This window comes from Centropristis striata, chromosome 3 (genome assembly GCF_030273125.1).
Source record: "Centropristis striata isolate RG_2023a ecotype Rhode Island chromosome 3, C.striata_1.0, whole genome shotgun sequence".
NCBI lineage: Eukaryota > Metazoa > Chordata > Actinopteri > Perciformes > Serranidae > Centropristis > Centropristis striata.
Genome location: NC_081519.1, coordinates 33,585,535 through 33,608,894, shown reverse-complemented (window position 1 = coordinate 33,608,894; position 23,360 = coordinate 33,585,535). Strand labels below are relative to the sequence as shown.

The following is a 23,360-nucleotide window of genomic DNA, read 5'->3' as shown; positions in this document are numbered from 1 at the left end:
CACAAAGTATTTAACAAAGAAAATTAAAGATTAATATGTTTGCTTTCCCATTTAGAAATCAAAGATAATATTACTATTTAATATTTATTTCAATTATTAAAGAAACAAATCCTCCCAGAGTCTATGAATATTTCTACATAATGGAAAATAACATAAATTAAACATCTTAGAATTGGACATGAAATGAAAAAAAAAATGGAATGATAAAAAAAAGCTTATTTTGCTTTAAAATTCTGATATTTGCACTTTGATGTGCACAATAGACAAACACATACTTTACAAATAATAATAAATATTATATATATTCATGTTCTCTTTAAACTCATGCAAGAAGCTTCTAAAGTTGGGTGGAGTTTTGGAGTATTTGCATTTGGGTATGTGAAATTTGCCAAACAAGATGAATAGGTTTGTAATAAAGATGTTGTAATTTTCTCTATGGACAAAATACATTATCACACTTCTACAGTCAATTAAGATGTTTATCCTGATTTTACACAGTATATTTTGTTCAAGTTGAGTCCAGAAATTGATAGATTGGGCACAGTGGTAGAATAAATGAGTTAAGGTTTCCAAATTGCAAAAAACTGCATTTGTTTTCAATATTTAAGAATTTAGGGAAATATAAATTGTTGGGTATATAGTGTGTAAAATTTTGATGTGAACCTCTTTTATTTTATTGGAAATACAATACTTATAAGGCAATGTCCAGGCCTTCGTTTGAGGACAACATGTTTGTCACCCGTTTTGTTTTTGTTTTTTTATTTATTTATATCAAACAGCAATACAATGCACAGTTACAAAGAAGAAGTAACGAGTTACAGAAAGATAAACAATGCAAAAAATAAAATAGAAGTAAATAATATTTAAAAAATAAAATAGAAGAATAATTAAATGGAAAGAATGAAACAAAAATAAATAAATAAATAATAAAATGAACAGACACAAGATTACATGTTAAAGACATTAAACGCAGTGCATATGTTGGCAGTCTTCACAGCTTTTTGTTTTGTAGACAGGAGAAAGTTGAGATATACTGCTCTAACTCTGACTTTAACAAAAATAAGTTTGTTTTTTTACTTGAAAACTTACATTTGTGTATGTGGTATTTGGCAAAAAGAAAAATTAAATTTATAAGAAAATATGCATCATCATTCTTCTTTTTGTGATCAAAACAGCCAAATATGACATCTTTATAATGCAAAGTAAAACCAGTGAAAATATTTATGTTAACAAACGAGGCAATGTCCTTCCAGAGTTTGTATGTGAATTCACAAGACCAAAATAACCACACATAACCACATTCCACCTCAATAGTGTCACCCGTTTGTTTTTATCTACGCGTGTGCGTCCTACGTCATCACGTTGACCCCGAAGCGGAAGTGAACACGTGTGGTCATACACGCATGTCTGGAGGCCACGAACAGCACTCAGGTAATGTTGCCTCCTATTCACTAAATATTAGGCTGGTTTAGAAACAAACAACGGCGTGTATCGAGTTGAAGGTGTCTGTTAATATACTGCGCGCTTCTCCGACTCGTGATTCAGCTCCGGCTGCTGAAAGATAAACTTCTGGAAGTTAACTAGCCGGTTAGCTCTGATTCTGCGGCTGAACTGTCACAGCAGCTCGCCTCGTACTAACTATTAACTAGCTATATGACGTAATTATCAGCAGCTTGTGGCTGTGAACGAGAAGCTGGGTGTGTGTTTTAAGCGTGTGCTGCTGTTTCAGAATCAGAAGTGAAGCCTCCTCTCCATCATGGCCGTCAGAGCATCATTTGAGAAAAACAACGAGATCGGCTGCTTTGCCAAACTGACCAACACGTACTGTCTGGTGGCTGTAGGCGGCTCGGAGAACTTCTACAGGTGAGCTGTTAATACACTACATACACACAAACACACACACGCTTGTGATTTATTACACTCAGTCTGTTTGTGTAGCATTGAGGCTAAGTTAGCCCCAGATCTGAAACTCTCTGGCTGATGACATCAAAGTGCAATTATTCACTTTATGTAACATGAGGAGCAGTGTCGCCAGACTGGTTTGATGTTTTCCAGCCCAGTAAGTGCTCAAAGTCCGCCCAAACTGATAAAATTACCCTGCACAAGGATAAGAAATAATGCAAATTAGTTCACAAACATTTTTGTGTCTCACCACAATAATAAAACGACAATTTTATGTGTTCACAAGAACCATGCGAAGCAATATCTCATCCTGTCGACTTATAGAGGTTTTTTTAAGGCCGATGCCGATACCGATTATTTTAACATCAGTCTTAACCCATCCCCGAAGCCAATATTAGCTTTTCTCCCTCCATTTACATGATAAAAATGACACAATGATAACAAATGTTACACAAGTTTCAATTTAAACAAAAAGGAAACATTTATTAACAAGACAAACAAAACATATTAACAGTTGGATAGCAAACAATGTCTATGTTGTTATAGGCCTCGAGGTGGTGGCGCCTCAGATGAGTCCACATTTTGATGTGTTTTAATCATAAAGGGACGGCTCAAATACCAAAAATAAGAGCTTTCATCTAGGGATGGTCGATATATCGATATAAAAGATGTATTGATATATTTTTTAATGTGATACGGAATTAGACCATATCGCATATATCGATATAGTTCAAATTTGCACTGTGCATCCTTGCTCCAGGCAAGCTGCGGCTTTATTTAAGATCTTTTTTTATTTAGATGTGCACTTTATGGAGAAAAAAAGGTACTCCTTTTGTTATACAGTATTTATGTTCACTTAAATAAATGGTTTCAATAAAATTACTTGAGACATGTTATATTTGGCTTTGACTTTGACTGAACATTTACTCTCACTTTGCGATAAAAATATCAGGATATATATCGTATATCAATATTCAGCCTAAATATATCGGGATATGACTTTTGGTCCATATCGCCCAGCCCTACTTTCACCTAATTATAACTGCAACACAAGCCTTGAAAGTTTGCTAAATGAGAGAGTACCAGACAGAAACATCCTGCATCGTGTTTCTTGAGCATTTAAACAGGTGTACCTAATAAAATGGTCGGTTAGTGTATGTTGGTCTGTAAGTGCAAAGAAATTTCCGTACAGAAATGTGAAACTCAAGCTTGTTTGCTGATGTCATGACTAAAAAACAAAACAAAAAAAAGACTAATGGGTGATGTATTGTTGTCAGCTTTGTTTTTATTTTTTATTTCACATATTTTTGAAAATAAAAAAGAAATCCAGAAGAGTTTAAGCTATGTAAAAGTAAGATTATTGTTGTCCTACGATGCTGAAAATGTATTTTAAGTGGATGCTTTTTAAACTGAATAAAAATGCTGATGTTTTTCATTATCAGTTAAGCAACGTACAAAGGTTTCACTTAGAGGAAAATATCTTTAATTTATCACTAAACTTCTGATTGGTCCTGTAACTATAAATCAGTGCGACTATAACGTCAGTAAGAATTATTGCTTTAGTGTCTCATACTCTGCTGCATGGAGGAACCGCCACACCAAACCTTATTAACAAATCTGCCGAATTAAAGTTTCCTGAAGAACGTCACTTGAGACATTATAAGAATCATGGAGATCCATTTAGAAATGTGTCATGTTAATGAGGCAGCATGCAGCCCTCTGTTTCAATATAAATTCAACAGTTTGAAAAGGCTCGACAGCGCTGTCGGCTCTGCAGTCTGGTTGGAACAAAAGTCCAGCAAACTGTAAAAAGACTTGTGTAAAGGACTCCTGTGTTTTGGGTGAGTGGTGTACTGACTGCTGGCTCTAGGAGGAACAGCTAACCGCTTCCTCTCTGCCTGGTTTCAATGCACAGCTGCAGTTAGTGACAGGCTGTTGTTTGTGTGGCTGCAGTGTGTTCGAGGGGGAATTGTCAGAAACCATCCCAGTGGTTCACGCTTCCATCGCAGGCTGTCGCATCATCGGGAGGATGTGTGTGGGTGAGTTATGATTAGCACACACACACACACACACACACACACTTCTCAGCCCGTCTGCTGGAAATCTTTTCTATCACATTGATCCTCTACAACACCTCTCCCTCCTTTCTTTCGTCCTGTGATTTTGATCTTTCTTTGTTTTAGCTCAGTTTTTCTCAACTCTCAAATTGTGTTCCCCACACTTTTCTTTTCTCATCTTCCCACCAACGCAACAGGTCCAAAACAAAAACAAAAGCTATTTATTCTCTTCAGATGTCTTTAACGCAGACGGGTGAGTGTTCCTGATGATGTTTCTGTCTGTCTGCGGTCAGGTAACCGTCACGGTCTCATGGTGCCCAACAACACGACAGACCAGGAGCTGCAGCACATCAGGAACTGCCTGCCAGACAGCGTGAGGATCCAGAGAGTGGAGGAGAGGCTGTCTGCCCTCGGCAACGTCATCGCCTGCAACGACTACGTAGCGCTGGTCCACCCCGACCTCGACAGGGTGAGACACACACACACTGACCTGCACCTGCAGAGAGGGTCGAAACATCTCAGCCTGTAAAAACTCCCTTGCGTACATTTAATGGTAAATGGTAAATGGGGTGCACTTATATATCCAAAGCGCTTTACACTACACACTACGCTCATTCACCCATTCATCCATTGGGAATTCTTTCACACACCGATGAACGCAGCATCGGGAGCAATTGGGGTTCAGTATCTTGCTCAAGGATACTTTGACATGCAGGCTGACATGGTCAGGGATCGAACCACCAACCTTTAAATCATTAGTCACTAGTTATAATGAGCAAGCAGAGAAATCCATGTGGACTCAAGAAACTTGCAGTTTCTTTCTTGAACTAAATGATCCGCAAGTATACATGTATGCAAGAAGTATACAGGTATGCAATGTTAAAGAAATTGATTGAAGTCTTTTTACACATACAAGTTTAAATTACAACATAAAGAAAATACTTTTCTTATGATAATAAGAAAAAATGCCAGAATTTGTGTTGTGATTGGTGGAAAGTCTTAAAACTGATATGGAAACACTAAATAAAACATTTAGTACAAGTCAAATTCAGGATTTTTGAATGAAAAGTCCCATATAAAATATTTTTCGCCTGCATTTATGTTCATATCTCTGTTAATAAATGTGTTATGAGTTCATAGATGCCAAATGCTTTATTGTGCTCTTTATAGTTTTAAAATGGAGCCATTTCCTTTTCATAATATGCTTATTCTTTGCCACATCTGTTGCAAAAACATCAGTCCCATGTGGTGAAATACTAGTATGATGAACTTTTCAGTATTTTGAAAGTTCCCATGGTGCTGAGGTCAGGCTGGAGAAAACTTCCACAGAGGAAATGAAATGTTTCAGCTGCAGTAACAAAGTGTTGACTCGTGCCATCTGTCCCTCTCGTTCAGGAGACGGAGGAGATCCTGGCAGACACGCTGAAGGTGGAGGTTTTCCGTCAGACGGTAGCGGAGCAGGTCCTGGTCGGCTCCTACTGCGCTTTCAGCAACCAGGGAGGCCTCGTCCACCCAAAGACGTCTATAGAGGACCAGGACGAGCTGTCGTCTCTGCTACAAGTCCCCCTCGTGGTGAGTGGCGCCCTGACACGGTTAACCGGGTCCAGTCTGATATCCCTACCTTTATCTTTAGAATCAAAGCTCTCGTGGTCTGTTTAGTCAATTGGCTGTAAATGCTGAACAGAAACATCATTATAAAATTCTCAATAATAATAGTGTGCATCACTTCCTGTGAGGCAGCAAATTATCCAAAGAAAGTGTTATTTCATATTTAATTCCATGAATCAACAGGAGAGAATTGAAACAAATAGACAGATTTTGTAGGTTTGGTCGGTTGATGAGCTCTCATCCAAACAAGTTCTGTTCTGTTGCGTTCACTACGCAGCTGGTTGTCTACATGAACATGTTAAAATACATAAATATATATTAAATATCTCCGACCTTAATTCATCCGACTGTAAAGTATTTTTTGCAGCTTAAAACACCAGGCACTCTTCTGAAATCACCCAGCTAGGAGTGCTAAAGCAATTTTGTAAAGTTTTTTTTTTTTTTTTCCTCGCCACCAGTGTTTGTATCCAGCAGTAATAATTCCTCCTCTGTTGTAGTCCAGAAATAAGCTGGCTGCAGGAAAAAAGACTTTGATGGACACACAATGCTACCTGACTGACTCTGTTGATCTAAAGATGACGTGCAGATTTTCATCTGTTGGTAGAATTTCAGTCAGCAAAGAATAATTAAAGCGAACTTCCTGTTCAGGCGGGCACGGTGAACAGAGGCAGTGAGGTCATCGCGGCAGGGATGGTGGTCAACGACTGGTGCGCGTTCTGCGGCCTGGACACCACCAGCACCGAGCTGTCCGTCATAGAGAGCGTCTTCAGACTCAGCGACTCAGCGCAGCCCTCCGCCATCGCCACCAGCATGAGGGACTCTCTGATCGACAGGTGACTCTCACACACACACACACACACACACTCACACACACACACACACACGCACACTCCTCTTTCTGCCTCTGCACAGCTGTAAACATTATCTCACATCTTCAACATGAAAAGGTAATTAAATGGACTCGGAGAATTAATTTGTAACGATTCGTTTGTGTTTTGACCCGAGTCTTTCTCTCTTCTCTCACACTGATGATCGTAACACTCGACCTTGCATCGCTTGTGGGACAGACTGACTCATTAACACACTGCTCCTCATGCACACACACACACACACACACACACACACACACACACACACACACACACACACTGTATAAAATTACCATGTGTGATGCTTTTCTTCTTTCTCGCAGCCTGAATAAGGTGTTTCTGCAGTAGTGTGATCGACACACACACACACACAATCAGGCTACCATCTGTTGATTTTATAACGGACTCTTTCAGTTTCACTTTAACTCTCATTCCTAATGTTGTGTCACACAGGCCTTCACCTGAGGGCCATGTTTGTTGTGTTCTGTGTTTCATTTACATCATCTTCATGTGATTTTTTTTTTTTTTTTTTTAGACTTTTTAAAGGAATTAAAGATACAGAAAGCAAGCAGTCACTCTGAAAACCACATCTAGACAATCAGTCTAACAAAATGTCTGCATAAACTAAAAACATTAGATTGAAGCAAAAAAAATACTGCAAAACTTTCAGATTTATCAATATTTTACTTACTTACAAGTTGCATACTGTCCAAATGCTTAAACTTAAAGATTCATCACAAAAAGAACTCACATGATCAACAGTAACAGCTTTGATGTTATGTCAAAGATTTCTACGGTGAGAACCCGGTGAAGTCTTCTACGTGCACAAATGAAACGTCCACACTTTCTACTATTCTACTATATTTCTACTATTACACAGGTATCTTTATTCACTCACACCCTGTCTTGTAACACCACTCGTACCTTGAGGGGTCAGTGAGTCACTGTAGAGTCCAGTCTGTCCTCAGAGACGACAGAGAAGTAGACACAGTCTCAGCTTTCCAGTCCTACCCAATTTTATGTTTATCAGACTGTTCAGAGACCCCAAAATGCACAAATATTCACATACAATCAGACAAAACACATTTTACTGCAGGTTTTTGCATCAAACTGCATCAGATTAGCAGTTAAATTTGGCATGTCTGTAAAGAGGAGATCCGTGGGTACACGTAGAACTCGAATTAATTCAGATATCCAGAGGTCAGGAGACCACTCTGAAGGTGTTTAGGTCAGTTCACCCTTTACTGAAATTGAGCCTTGAACTTCCGAGCGTGACTTCATCTGACGAGATATCGGACATGTTTGTACCAGAGGATTCTTTGGGTCAGTTTGATAAGATACAATATATGTTTTCTGTCCACTACAGCAGGTTTCAAACGCAAATTACCTGGGGGGCACTGGAGGCAGTATCAAAATGACCAAAAAAAGACACAAAATGACCAAAAAAGACAGAATTACCAAAAAAGACATTTTTTAAAAAAGACACAAAATAACCAAAAAAGACAGAATTACCAAAAAAGACAGAATTACCAAAAAAGACAGAATTATCAAAAAAGACAGAATTACCAAAAAAGACATTTTTTTAAAAAGACACAAAATGACAAAAAAAATACACAAAATTACTAAAAAAAGACACAATTATTATTTTTAAAGGACACAAAATGACCCAAAAAAGACAGGAAATTACTAAAAAAAGGTAATTAAAGGGACCTTCCACCCACAACACGATAAAGTGCCATTCATATAAAACTCGATTTAAACTTTCGTATCAAGGTGAGGGCCACAAAATATCGTCACGTGGATCTCAATTGGCCGCGAGTTTGAGACCCACACTCTACAGGCTCTGAAAGGAACAGAGTCATCAGAGCTATAACATTTAAAGAAGAATCAGTGATCCATTAACCCTCCTCTCTGCTCTGTTTCCCCTCAGCATGGCGTAAGCTGCCGCCACCGCCGCTGCAGCAGTTTCCTGCCAGTGAAGAGCTGCGGTTCACATGATCTCACACATGAAGCCAACAAGCTGCTGGACCTCATTTCTCAACTTAAAACACCTCCTTCCACACCGCTCGCTTCAGTTTCACAGCTCTCACCGTCTCATAGCCTTTAGCGTTTGATTTGATCTGAAACGTTTCCTCTGGATACCTCAGTCAGTTCAGATCCGTAAGGAAAGATCCGGTGGAGAGGAGAACACTCACCGCCTCCCCTCTGACGTCGACCTTTACAGACAGTGGAGAGACTCAAATATTAATATGCAGAAAGGAAAGAAAGCTGCCTGAGGGCACATCTACAAACAAGCTGAGTAATCAGATATTTCAGCCTTTGTGGCACTAATGAGAATATTTTCCAATCAAACTGGTAGAAATGATATTTTCTCCCAGTTTGATTGACAGACAGTGGCCAAGGCTCTGTTAAAAGGTGTTAAAAATCAAATTTGTTTCTGTGCCTGTATCATTTAAGTCACCATACGTTTAAAAAAACATGTCTAAACTCTTAGTAGGAGTCTGTGTTCTGTCTCATGGTGACAGAACTTCAGCTGTAGATCCAACTGACGCTTGAAGAACAAATATTCAACTTTAATTTCAAAATAACGGCTTGATTGAAGGATTAATGAACAAACCTTCTGAGGTGTAAAATCAATCGATTTGATGTCCGGTGAACTGATGGTTTATAACATGCTGTATGATGAACACACACAGGTAGAGTGCGTGTGTGTTTCTGTGGCCTGCTATGTATGTTTACACACAGATGGATGTTTTCTTGTGTGGATTGTATGAAATGAAACCGGTTCAGATGCAAACTGGACTCTATTTGGATCATTCTGTAACTAATCACGGCCTGCTGGTGACTTCTGAACACGGTCGATCTTTCTTAACGAACAGTTCGTCTCGTCTGTCCTGTAAAATAAAATAAATCGCCCTCTTTTTATCTGCTTGATGTGTTGTTTTGAGACTGAGTTGACAGTCGGATCCGAAGCATGAAAAGTCTAAAATGATATAAATGTTTGGGGACAGTGCTGGAAAGTAACTAAGTACGGTTAATCAGGTACTACGAGAGCAGTTTTGAAGGAAATTGTACTTAAAATAAGATTCACCTTTATTTATCCCAACAGGAACTTCAGTTGTTGCTGCAGCACAAAAACAGAAATGCATTCAAAAAAAGCATAGAAGGTAACATAAATCAATACTTTATAAATAACAGGTATATAAATACATATATTAAATAAAACTAGAAATTATACAAGACATCTGTAGACAAATAACATGAAGTGACGGGGGTTTGATTGAAAAATATGCTTGAATTTGAATAATACTCCTTTAAAAAGTGCCTGATTTTCATCGACAGTCACTCAGTGAAATAAAAATCAGAAATTTTAATGTTTGAAATGAAAAAATCCCATTGCTGTTATTTGTTTTCTCTCTGTGTCTTGAATCAGACGAGCTCAGTGGCTACTTGGAAACATACAAAGTTAACATATGTTACATTAATATAAACATCTGGTAACATACAGTGATGTAGGTGTAAATTAAAATTCTTTTATTAATCCCACAATGGGGAAATGTCCAGTGTTACAGCAGCAAAAAGTGTACAGTCAAAAACAAAGTAGCCTCAATAAACTAACGCAGAAGCCAGAATTGACAAGAAATCTAAATATATTAACACTTTAAACAATAAGAAAGTAAACTTTACACAATAACATTTATAGTAAGTTAGATGTGATGATTGAGGCATCCAGACGTCGGAAATGTTTGGCTTAGGAACCCTAAAAGTGCTTGAATTTTGCTGTCAGAATAAGCTGTATGAAGCCTGGACAAACCAAAAATAAAATGTCAAAGAAAAGTCTAAAACATGAAAACAGGTTTCTGAATCTGAACTTTTTTTGTTTTTATTTTATTTCTTTCCCTTCCATTAATCTTCTCATGACCCCTCCAGTGTTGGAATGTAACTAAGTACAATTTTTGTGTACTTTTACTTGAGTATTTGAATTTTATATAACTTTATACTTCTACTCCACTACATTACATACAAGGAAATATTGTACTTTTTACTCCCCTACATTTATCTGACAGCTTCAGTCACTTTTCAGGTTGAGATTTAACATAAAAAATATATGAAAAAGTTGAGGTTTATCGCTTTAAATTAATTTCATAACACTATATTAAGTAGTTATAGCTTGAGAACTAACTTGAGAATATTAAAACACTGCTTACAAAATGCATCAATAATGATCTAATAATATATTTAGAATATATAAAACAATCTGCGTGGGTCAATTCTGCATAATGAATACTTTTACTTTTGATACTTGAAGTACATTTTGATGCTGGTACTTTTGTACTTCAGTAAGTTTTGAATGCAGGACTTTTACTTGTAATGGAGTCACTTCACTTTTTACTTTTATTGCAGTAAAGGTTCTGAATACTTCTGAATACTGGATTTAACCTGTTAACTGTAAATGAACTGGTTAAAACAAGTTGTTTTAAAACTAATTACATTTTGCTGATAATACTTTTACTTGTATTTCTACCTTAATGTATTGCTCCTTCCCTTAAGGCTTAAAGTCCTTCTTGGTTCCTCCTGTACTAATGTCTGATGGTCTTTAGTGTCATCTGCTGGTGAATAGTAGTCATGATTCAACAAAGCAGGAAGTGAGCATAAACAAAGAAAAGCATTGTCAGGGAAAAAACAAAAACAAGACAAGAAAAACATTTTAAAGGCAACTTTTTTATTTATTGGCAAATGCTTTGAATAAGGTTGTAGCAATGCATCTATATACACCCCTCCGAATAGTGACAATGTCAGAAAGCCTAAAGAAAAACACGCTTTGTAATACAGTTTGATTATATGATCGTTTATACGCACACATTTTTTTGTTTGTTTCAAACATACACATACACTTATTTTCAGTTTTTGGTTTGGGAAACATCTAAAAAGGACTTGTTTTTTTCTCTAAATCAAACAATACAATTATATCTATTGCGTAAAATCAATATACATTTATAAAAAAAAAAGTCAAAACATGCAAGGTTTGTAGTGCAACACAACCTTTTTTGTCTATAAAGTTATTAAACGAAGGCAGACAGAGAGAGAGACAGAGAGAAGAGGAGCAGATACAAAAAAGAAGAGAATTGTTATATAGATACAGTAATTCCTAAAAAATTCTATGCCAACTCTTTTTTATATTTGTGTTAATTTATGTGCAAAAGAAGCTCATTCATTTCCAACATTAAATACATTTTATTAGTGTAATGCTCAAGTCTATGCTACCATGACACACGTGGCGTTCTTACAAGCGGTGTAACACGAGGCCAGGAGGGGGCGCCGCCTCACGGCCCACACTGGGCCTGAGTTCACCTCAGCTCAGCTGGAAAGTTTACTGGGGTTTGATTACATCCTGGCTTCTACTGCTGCCCGGCACTGGCTGCATCAGCTCTGTCATCATCTTTATTGGCATCTCACTGCGCTGCCCACGCCGGCCACACGGAAATAAAACTCGCACAGTGTGTCAAAACCAAAACATCCCATCCTGTAATCCGTTGTTTCCCCGTGTGGAGACGGTTTCCCCTCCTGGGCTGCAGATCCGAACCAACAGTTCAAGCTAGATGGCTGCTTGTCTCATAATAACTCTCATATATTTTTATTTTACTCGTAAATACAATGCCTCCAAAACAAGCAGTTATCTAACTTCAGCACTGTTGGAACATGTCTCGTGTTTACGGTCTAAAATCTACTGGGTAGGCCTTTAAATCTGCTTCACCTGATTGGTTGTTTATGTCATAAAATGTTTAGTTTGGATCTTTTTTGAAGTGCGGTTGTATGAGGAATTTATCCAGTCAGTGTGTTGTAGACAGTAGAGGGCGGTTCAAAGAAGCAAGCAGGAGGACTGACATAGAAACCAAACAGTACTGCTGGTAAATGTATTTTGTGTGTCCCTGTGTAATGAAAAATACATTTTCCCAGTTCTAATCCTGTGTTCATGTGTGAAATGTTCATTCATCTTATGATTTATGCCAAATATATACCAAAAAATTAGTTGTTGTTTTTTTTTTTTACATAAAAATCCCTAATTTCTCTTCCTGTAAAACCAAGAAAAACGGTTCCAAATGTTTGATGACTCATCCTGCGTTGACAGCAGACAAAGACTCGGTTGAAAGTTTCTCCTTCATCTCTCCCTCAACAACAGGCGAGGGACCTGTGTGCTTTTATCAAGCCACCAGACTCCTTTGAGAAAAACAGTAATTTTCCTTGCAGAACACGGGAGCTGCTGTTCTAAACGCGTGGACCAGCAATGTTTTTGTCAGATCGTAGATAAAATCTGCTTCAGTTCTCCATCAGAAAGGAGGCAAAATTATTCTAAATTTAGCATGCACCTAAAAGGATACTGACTTTTTTTTATTTCTAAAGTAAAGTTTAGCTGTACAGAACTTTGTTTTCTGTGTTGAAACTCCTGCAAACTACCATCTACTGCAGGTAACACTGTGGAGAAGCACCTCATACAACCAAAAAAATCCAAACTAAATGTGGGGGGGCTTTGTGCAGGAAGACAGGCGAGTCGTGGTCGTCCGGGTGTTTTGTGCTTAGGGGCTTTAAGACATTAGTTTCCGTCTGTTAACATGCTGTTGACCTGTCTGATGGGATGTAGCAGCGTGTGGTTAGTGATGCTAATGCTAACTTCCCTTCTGTGACTGAGCGGTTAGTTACATTACAGTAGCTTTACAGGGAGGGAGTGGAGTCGTGTTGTGTTGTGTTACCCGACAGTTAAAGTTTCTAAGTGTGAGGGAGGAAGGGGATAAATATTGCACATGTAAAATGACTCTGAATGCTGTTAAATATCCGAGTTTTACAGTCACGTTTAGCCTGATTGTCAGCTACTCGGTAGCCAGTGGCGAGTTGGCAAGTTGAGCTTCAGGCTGACGGTACATGTATGATTAAAACAAACTCCGAACTAGCTACATAACACAAACTACAGCTAATATCTCAAATAAAAGACAATAATTAAAAAACTAAAATGTGAGTTTACAAAAGTTAAAAAGGTAAAACAACAATTACTACCAATCTACCTTCTAGCTTGCACTACTGCTGTTGCAATGACGAGAATATAGACTGACACGGCAGATCACTGGGGAGTTCTGAACCTGGCTGAGCCCTGTTCTCACCTCCATCAGAGGCTTTAAACTGGGAGCGGTATCAGTGACTCCATCAGCCCAGCTTCAAATTACATCCTGACTGGCTCGCAGGCGACCGCCTGGTTTCAAGTTTAGCTCGTCTAACACACATTTATGTATAGTTTTTTAAGGATGAGAATTTTACTTGTTGATTCCAAACTCCAAAGTCATCGGTTGGTTTGTCCCACCTTTTCAAAATAAGAGAACTCAGTCTGTGTGGGACCAACAGAACAAGAGAGAAAATCAAACTAGAAACACTCGGAGCTATCACAGGTATGATTCTAACTCTGAGGGCAGGAAAGACACACAACGTGTCCTCTGGCTTTTGTAGCTAGTGTTGTACTGACCAATATGAAGAGGGTGCTCGACTACGACAGAGAGAGAGGGACAAGGGGTGTCTGTCACACGTACACTGACTGACGGGGTGCTGCTACGTGGGCCTGCAATGCAACAAAGTGGAGAGGATCATGGAGTTTGGTGGTTTCTGGTCGGTTATGACACCACGTGCCTCTCTTTTCCCCTCATGCGTCCCCTTCTACCCTCTCCCTGTCCTCCCAGCACCTGAAGATGTCCCGCTCTCCCTCCCCCTCCCCCTCCCTAGCAGCCGAAGGTCTCCTGCGAGGCGTAGACCATGTAGAGGAAGCCGTCCTCGTCTCTCTCCTGCTCGTAGATCTCAGAGATGGGTGTGGACACTGACACCATGCTGTGCTGGTTGACCAGCAGGAAGAAGGCCTGCGTGGGGTTCAGCTGCAGCCGACGCCTGGGGGGAGGGACAGAGGGAGGAAGAGAGGAAGGAAAAGGAGATGTTGAAGAGGATTTATTGGTTCTAGAATAATATCTAAATACATAAAACTCTTTGTAGATTCACGACTAAAACTGTGTGTAAGCACAGAGATAGATTTATAAAGCAGAACGTGACTTCTCCGTCATAAATCTCAATCATTGCTGAACTAAACATGCACGAGCCTCATTTCAACACTCACAGGCCGCCGTAAATACATGTTGAAATGCCGGTAAACATGGTTCGCATGTCAATAGCTGTGTCAGCTCCAGCACTCATTAAACCTGCATAGAAAGTCATTACACACAGCTGTGGATATTTGTCGCGTCTGGACCACTAATTCATCACTTTTCTGCAAACCATCATGGCAGCAAACTGTCAATCATAATAGAGAGCAAACAAAATGACATATTTTTGTAGGCCGACCCGGAAGTAACATCACCATAAGGTCTGTTGAGATTTTGCCTCTGGTAATTTTACATCATTACAGAAAAAAATCCCTGTGGCAAATAAACGTTTCTGACGCTGACGTGTTTTGTTCAGCAGGATAATCTTCACTCCAACTCCACTTGATGTTTGAAGCGTTAATGCAGCCGACAGAAGTGAAATTACTTGAACGTCACAGCTGCCACAGACGATATCAGACAAGCTAACTGTCAATCAACCGTTTTGACAAGCTAGTGAATCCGAACCCTTACAAATTGTTAATTGACCTTATCTACAATCTACAAGAGTTTGCAAGAGCTGAAAAACATGACTAGAAGCTGTGAGGTGGAGTACAGAGAGAGTTGATGACGTTTAATGTCCCCGACAACCACTGTAGTCTCATTTAGCCACTTAAGATTCAGGTGGGGTTTTTTGCGCACACACACACACACACACAAATAGTGAATATGACACACCATGCTATGAGCAGTGGGCAGCACATTTCTGAAACATTTCTCATTTCAGCTTTTAACCAAAAACACATTCAAAATCCTCTCTGGTTAGATCCCAGGGCGCTCGTTTCTCAACTTTAATCTCCTCCTAATCATCATCATCATACGTTTTTTATGTCATTCGTTAGTGCTTTGACTCCTATGATGCTCAAGTTTAAATGACACCCAGTTACCGTTATTCTTTCTTCCCTCACTTGTTCAGTGTTGAAAATACAGTTTCTTTGTGTTTTCTTTTTGGATTAAGCTCTGAAATGTGCTTCCCTGCTTCTCTTATATTTCTTCCACCATTTCACATGTTTTTTGAGGATGCAATCATAACTATGAACTTTATTCAGAGCTGCATGAGAAAACATGAACCAGGTTTAATTAGCCAAAAAGCAGTCCAGAAAAGATGTTTCCTGTCTCTTCCTTTGGTATGTTTTGGTGTGAAGCATCACAGACTGAGTGAAGTGGAAACTGCAGGCTGTATTTCCAATCTGCTAATTATGCTTCCTGCCTTCCTCGCTGCTCCAGCCTGCCACATGGAAATGGATGGACATCCATTGTTATCGAGTATGTTCCTGTCCCAGACGGCAAACCCCCTTTAAACGAATCTTTTTATTGATTGTAAGCTGATCTGATGGGACATGAAAGGAGCGGCTGGGCTGTTGTGCAGAGAGCTTTACTGTAATATTAATAAATGCATGATTTGTAATACTGTAGCTTAGACAACGGCAACACCAACTGTGTTTAAAATGTGTGTAAAATCTAAATCATATCCTTTAACTTATTTTCTTCTCTTTTCTGTTCCCTGTGCATCTTAAAGGAAAAATATTAAAGTCCACAGATATCATTATTAGCCTTATATAATCAACTTGAACCTGTAAGATGTCAGATTTACTCTACTTGTTGTCTTTAATAAACTAATTTGACGAATTGTTATTATTTAGAACATTAATATCTGTTTATATTGCTGCCTCATGTCTGTAGTAATAAACACTTTTATTTTCTCATATCTTTCACTCACATTCTGTGAACTCTTGACATTTTTTTTCTTGTTTATTATCACTTTTTTGATTTTAGGATCTAAGATATATAAGTTGAGTGTCAGGTGAGTGTATCATACTAACAATATTGACTTTGGGATTTCAGGGTTTCTGTGTACATACATTTTAAAAGCTTGACTGCAATAGTTGACTGAATTCAACTCTGAGGATGTCAGAATCAGTGCAGCCAGTCACACATTTTTGCCTCTTGTTTTTAGCTCACTTTTCTCCTGTTTCACCTCCCCTCAGTCTGCTCTTTCCACCCCAGCCTTCATTTTTGGGTCAGTGCTCTTCTGCCCAAACCTTTCTGAGCTCTAGAGAGAGATCCACAAAATGCTGCCCGTTTGTGCACCCACTGTGATCGGATGAATCTCTGTCAAATTGACTTCTTATGGCTGATGTACATCACCAAAATAACTGCCTTTATATTCTGCCTCATCAGCATTTAAGGCTGATAATGATCAACGATCCTGTCGGCCCCCACAGAATTACTGTGGTGTTTCTGCACTGTGGGACAGTAAAGCTTAATTTACTGTCCCATTATTTCATGGCTGAATGCAGAGTCATTTCCACCCCCTTTGGTTTGGAAGCAGAGTTGAAGATTGTAAACAAACTGCTTGTCTGCGGCCTCAGCAAGCTGCCAAACACACACACTCACTTCACTTTCCTCTGATGCTATGTAAAACACGACCAGCACACTTGCTTGCTGGGACACAGTTCCAAATATATACACACATACCAAACATGCACCTGAACCTGCTCTGGTATCCAATTCAGCAACCTATAATAACCTGCAGTGTGTGTGTGTGTGTGTGTTCATGCTGCTGCAGTGTCCTCATACAGTTGGTATGAGCTTTCAGGTGTGTGTATGTGTGTTTGTTTACCTGATGATCTTGACCAGCTCACTCATGTTGACGTGGTCCGGTACCAGGAACTTGGTCTTGTCCAAAACGGGGAGCTGCTTCTCTCCCTTATATCTCTCAATGATCACCTGCAGCCACCACAAAACACAACACATTGTAGGTCAGTGTGTGGAAGACACACCAGTTTGTTTTGGGGTTTTGCGGGTCCTCCCCCAATAAAAGTAAATGTTTTTTAATGAAAAATAATCAATTTCACATGATTATAGACCATTATTATTACCATATCTGTGTACAAAAAAAATTGGAAAAATTAGAGCAGGTAATGAATAAACAACATCCAAAAAGTAAAAAGACAAAACTTGCTAAAGAAGTGAGAAAACTAATTGTTTTGATGCTCTCGACACTGATTACATCCCTGTGGCTCAGGTGGTGCCCAAAACAGCTCAGGTGCTGCTTTTATTATGGTAAATAAAACTTGATATACTGTAATATTTGCTCGTAGTTTTGTAGAAAACTGCCAGCCAATCTGCAGAACTCCTCCAGCTGTATCTCTTGTCATTTTTATGCTGATGACACACAGCTTTACTTCTCAGCTAAACCTAATCACCTCAGTAACCTGACCACCCTTCATGGCTGCCTCGCTGCTGCTACAGGCTAGATGTGTCAACATTTCCTTCATCTCAATTCAGACAAAACTGAGGTCCTTGTGATCAGCTCCGATTATTTTACTCCGTTTTTTCTTTTCTTTAATTCTTTTTATTCAGCTTTTTACAGTACAGGTGCATCTCATTAAATTTGAATATCATAGAAAGGTTAATTTATGTCAGTAATTCAATTCAAAAAGTGGAAATAACACATTATATAGATACATTACACACAGATTGAAACGTTTCATGTCTTAATTTATTTAATTTCTTCTAATTATAATGATCATGGCTTACATTTAATGAAGACCTAAAATTCAGTGTCTCAAAAAAAAGTAATATTACAAAAGACCAATTTTAATGTGTAAATATGTAAATGTAAATGTTGGTCCATCTATATGACTCAATACTTGGTTGGGGCTATTTGACTTCAACTACTGTAAATAGACTTTTCCATCATATTCAAATTTATTGGGATGCACTTTTATTATTTGAACCAACATGGTTTTGTTTTTAAAGTGGGAAAATGACAAAATCAATAATAATGGACATATATTCAATCATACCCCTACAAGTAAACTACTAAACTTGCATATATATGAAAAAGTATTTAAATAAAATAAGCACAATCCATTTCTGCCATATTCACTCAAATGTATTTACTTGAAGCTTCAAGGAGAAAGTGATTACAAAAAATGTCATAAATGATATCGTACCATATACTATAAATGGAGTGTTCAACTTATGCCATTTCTTTGTAATGGCCTTCCTGGCAACAACACTGAGTATGCTGGATAGATATTCTGTTGTCTATTTATGGATGTTGAATGAAGAAGTCCTTGGTATCCTTTTTTAACCACCAACTTCTATTATTACTCAGTGTTTTTTGCAGCTAAGAAATATTGCAATAACAAAACCCTCACATCCATCGAAAATTCTAAAGTGTGACTTCTCATGCAAACATTAATCTTCTCTCACGTTAGACTACTGGAACTTCCTCTTTACTGGCATTACTCAGTCCTTTCTAGCTCGTTTTTAATTGGTGCAAAATGCAGATATTAGGCTGTGAACAAAAACTAGTCATTGGTCCCACATAACCACAATTCTTGCTTCTCTTCATTATCTTCCAGTAAAATACAGAACTGACTTCAATATTTTACTGATAACATAGAAAACTTTGCATGGCCTGGCCCCGGCATACACACAAGAGTTGCTGAGCCTCTTTTCTAGTCGTCGGCTACTCTGATCATCTCATCAGGGCCTTTCATCTGTTCCCCGTTCCTATTTTAAATCCAGAGGCGAGCATGCTTTTGCAGCTGTAGCTCCTAAACTTTGAAACAGCCTTCGTCATTCCATCAGATCTGCTGAGCTGTGGTTTGCTTTTAGCAGCTACTGACAATTCATTTCTATAGCCTTTTTACTAATTCTGTTTACCTTTAGTTTGGTTGAGTGTTTTAACTCCTGTCTATGAGTCAGGAGTCTGTCTCATTACAGAAAAAAATCCCTGTCTGTCTGAACTTCATGCTCTTGTCTCACAGTAACGCACTCTATCTTCTGCTTTCTGCACTTCAGTAACCTCAGGTACATCACATTGAAAAGGTTCGACAGGAGCAGGTGCACACAGAAGCATCCATATGGATCACTGGTCTGCACGGTGGTGTATTAAAGACCAATGAAGTGTAGTGTGTTGAAATCAGATTTGGACAGCAGCTTACTGGGATCTTGTTGGGGTGCTGATCACGGATCTGCTGGACCTCTTTGCATCGGTCAGCTGTGGGCAACAAAAGACACAAATCATTAACAACAGGCTGTACTTTAAATAGACCTTAAAATAATCTTTAACAAATACAAAGCAGGGATTCTCTTGGTAATACAAACAACCTGGTTTTGCCTATTTGAGTTAAAAATAGGGAATTCATATACTGGGTATTATACTAGGTAATAATATATTCATACCCAGAGAAAACACTCTATTAAAGTACACTGTATCTTTATTTTTGGACAGAGAACAAACAAGCTCAAATGCATAATTTAGAACCTCAGTTTAAGAGAATTTTGTCACTATTTGTAGTTTAATCAAATTTAAGCCAATTTATTCAACGCCCATTTAAACCAGTAAATGTAACAGATGTGTAGGGCAACAGTCTGAGTAGTCCATGACAGAAAGGAACATAAATAAATAAAAATAAATGTGTGAGCCATGTGTCTGTCCATGACTAAGCTGAGGATCTGTATTCAGTTTTTCCCTGGAAAAAAAGACTAACTATAAACAAAACAGAAAAGAAAATATGTAAACCGAAAAGTCCCACTCCTCCTGATGGACACTGTATGTTTACTCAAATTAAGTTCTGCCACTTGGTTTGTTTTATGTCAGGAAATCAACAGGAAGTGACCAATGTACATGTTAAGATGAAAATAAAATAAAAATGTCTCAAACAGCAGTAAGGCAGAACGGAGGCTGTTCACTGTTATCAGCGTCTCTGATCTGTGACGTTCATAGTGTTTCTCTGACCTGACTCCTCCTGTTTGTCTACATCTTAATATCTAATCTAATCTGATTTGTTGGGTTTATTCACTGGTAGATATAATACACAAAAATATTATGCATCACAATCGGGGTGCGTGACGGTATCGATTCAAATAAAAAAAATTGTGATTCTTATTGTCTTCTTGACACTTTAAATTGATTCGCAATAATAAAAATGTATGTGTATGTTAGATAACAACGTGACTGAACCATGAGACACTGATTCTTTTACTTGATTGGTGCAAACCTGTTATAAAGTTAGTCACAAATGAATCTGTTTTGATTTTGTGGGGACTTAATTCACATATATCACCACTTTGCATATCATTTGTGCATGATTATCATCTTTTATTCCTGCTGATTTGTTCTCTTCCGCTTTCTGATTAAATTACCACCTCACTAATTTCACACCACAAACTGCTCTCTCATGTTAAGAAACGCCCTGCTGCAGGAAAACATCAGAACAGTGGCAGGGTTGAAAGCTCGGATAGCATTGAGAAGCGACATTGAAGTGTGAATGGATCCTTTGTTTGAGGTCCTGGGATGTTTTTCTTCCCTCAGCTAAGAGAAGGGTCAGTGCTAATTGCTAGAATAAGTGTGTATTTTTTGGGGAGGTTTAAAATTAAAAGCTTTCACAAATTAGAAAATAGAATATTGCTGTCTCGTTTTGGATATTCTTCCTTTTCCATAAATTTCAGCACCTGCCTCATTAAAAACACTACTTTCAGGACTAGCTCTATTATTCCAGCTATCAAAAGAAGGGAATAAAGAACACAAGGGGTTTATGTTTCTCATCCTGAGTCTCAAGTTTGTAGCATAGAGTATAATAAGTTTTATTTGTGTTAAATCACTGTGAGCAGGCCTGCATCCCTTCATTTAGAAAATACTTTACCTAACTATTAATTAAACTAAATAACCCAACAAGTTAACTTGACATCTGTTCACTCTGGTCACAGCGTTTTATTGTTATATAATAGCACAGAGCCATGAGAGAACTACAGGACAAACACCAGTGAACCACATGATAAAACAGGTTAACGGTCCAGTTAAAGGTCCAGTACAAGACCAGCTGGTCACTGGGAAACATTACTTGATTGTTTTAAGTGTCTTGTAAGTGATTGAGTTTATAAGGAGGTTATAACCAAACACAACTGCACAGTAAAGTGTTTGTTTTCTGTCTCCACTGTGCCATATCGTCACACTGTAAAAATAATCGGCTATGTCATTTTTTTGTCAAAATTATTATTTTTTGCCTGAATCATCTCCTCATGACGCCGGCCACCTATGGTAAAATCGTCTACATCCTCAGTTGATCAGATCATGTGATTTACCCCTTTAAGATAATGGCCTATGTCAAGTGTGTGACTTAAGCGGATGTATTATGCCTAAATCAAAATAAAATGTGACTTAGGTAATTTTTTTGAACATGCCTTTGTGACTTGTCATGTCATGTTTCTGACAAGCTTGTGTGACTCTTCTGTAGACACCTTCAAAATAAAGTGTTACCATATCTTGCCCAAGTCACAAAGGCATGTTCAAAAGTCATTTATTTCTCTTAAGTTACATAATTTACACAGAGTGTAAGTAAGAGTGAAATTATCAATAAATGTCATATGTTACACATTTGGTGAAGTTTTTTTGTGTTTCCTGCAAAACTTGAAAAATGAGTTAGGCGATTATTTTAACAGTGTCGATATTCCTCTGTTTAACAGGATTATGCAATGGACGGAGTCTGGGCTCCTCCCTTCCCAGCATAGGGGCAGTCGTTTGGCATCAAATTACAACATAAATCACTGAACACGTGTACTGGGATTATGTGTCAGCACAAGTTGTTTTCCTTTGAGCAAACACTAAATGTTTACTGCTAGCATGGTGCAGTAGCTACCCAGTTGGGTAAAAGCTGGTGACGGAAGGCCTTAGTAGCTTCAAGGCTTGCCATGCTAATGTGACAGTGACCCAGTTGGCCTTTTCACATAAGCAGGCAAAGAGATCAGCTACAGGCCAAAACATACTGGCTCTACAGCGTCCCATACCATTTAGTTACATATGACAGGTTATTTTTTATATCTGAAAAGGTGTCAAAAATAAATATAACCTGAATTTGACACTGAGACAATCCAGTCCCGTGCTGTACCATCTGAACCATAAAACAGAGTTATAAACAGCCGTGGAACACGAATAACGGCTACAACAACAACACAACGTACAGAGTGAACACTGTAACACTAGCAGGCCGGCTAACCAACGAGCTGCCAGCTCCGCCTCGGTGCTTTCTTACCGAATGTCCTCCTTTGTTTGAAGGGTCTGTCGGACGGCATCTCTGTCACAGTTATTACACAGTTATGACCTAATGAATATGCCGTGCGGCTGCTTATAACGCGACTCGGGTACAGAGAGAAGCTGTCAGGATGTCGGTTGTGTCTTCAGTCGTCTCTCCGGTCTCTCAGTCTGAAGCCAAAACAGCTCGAGGACAAACAAAGCAAGTAAACCGAGGCGCTGACGTCATCCGCTGCGTTTAAAGGGGACGTTCGCCGATTTAATCCTGAGCTTCTCTGTTATTACAGTTTTATTAACACTTTAACTTGATTTAGGCACGTTTTACCATTGCAGCCAATTCCTCTCAGAGTATTGTTTCTACTATTTAATATCAACACACTGTGACTTGTGCTGACAGGACATGATGCAACACTTATGCTTGACTTGACATACTTAAACTGTGTTAAAAAGTCAGTAAAATATTTTCCCGATTAGCTGCAACTGAAGGACAAAATATGTATTTTTAAAAGCTTTTAATATGATCATGTTACGATCTAGGAGTTTTTGGTCTGGTACCCATGGTAAACATAAAGAAAACATCTGGGGTATTTTATTGTGGAAAACTAGCCTTGTCCAGCAGGAGTCGTAAACTTCTGTTACGAACTGGAGGCTTTTATTTTGAAAAGAGCCTCACTTGGTGCATTTGGTGCAATTCCTAAAGAAGCTA

The 23,360-nt window shown here is 38.5% G+C and overlaps 2 protein-coding genes across 3 annotated transcripts; one reads left to right on the top strand and one right to left on the bottom strand.

Annotated features, from left to right (window-relative positions):
• Positions 1-1,294: 1,294 nt before the first annotated feature.
• On the top strand, positions 1,295-9,361 carry eif6 (eukaryotic translation initiation factor 6). Of its 2 annotated transcripts, none has more exons than XM_059328897.1 (7): positions 1,295-1,431; positions 1,730-1,863; positions 3,856-3,941; positions 4,253-4,428; positions 5,355-5,531; positions 6,216-6,400; positions 8,367-9,361. In XM_059328897.1, the coding sequence occupies exons 2-7, from the start codon at positions 1,757-1,759 to the stop codon at positions 8,374-8,376; spliced, it is 741 nt and encodes a 246-aa protein (XP_059184880.1). In that variant the 5' UTR covers positions 1,295-1,431; positions 1,730-1,756; the 3' UTR covers positions 8,377-9,361. The 2 variants fall into 2 exon arrangements, with proteins under 2 accessions (XP_059184880.1, XP_059184879.1); XM_059328896.1 differs by lacking the exon at positions 1,295-1,431 and adding an exon at positions 1,448-1,587.
• Positions 9,362-11,138: 1,777 nt separating this feature from the next.
• On the bottom strand, positions 11,139-22,874 carry map1lc3a (microtubule-associated protein 1 light chain 3 alpha). The gene is made up of 4 exons (XM_059328898.1): positions 22,656-22,874; positions 19,566-19,621; positions 17,228-17,334; positions 11,139-14,359 (listed from the first exon to the last, which is right to left on the bottom strand). The coding sequence occupies exons 1-4, from the start codon at positions 22,693-22,695 to the stop codon at positions 14,197-14,199; spliced, it is 366 nt and encodes a 121-aa protein (XP_059184881.1). The 5' UTR covers positions 22,696-22,874; the 3' UTR covers positions 11,139-14,196.
• Positions 22,875-23,360: the final 486 nt, after the last annotated feature.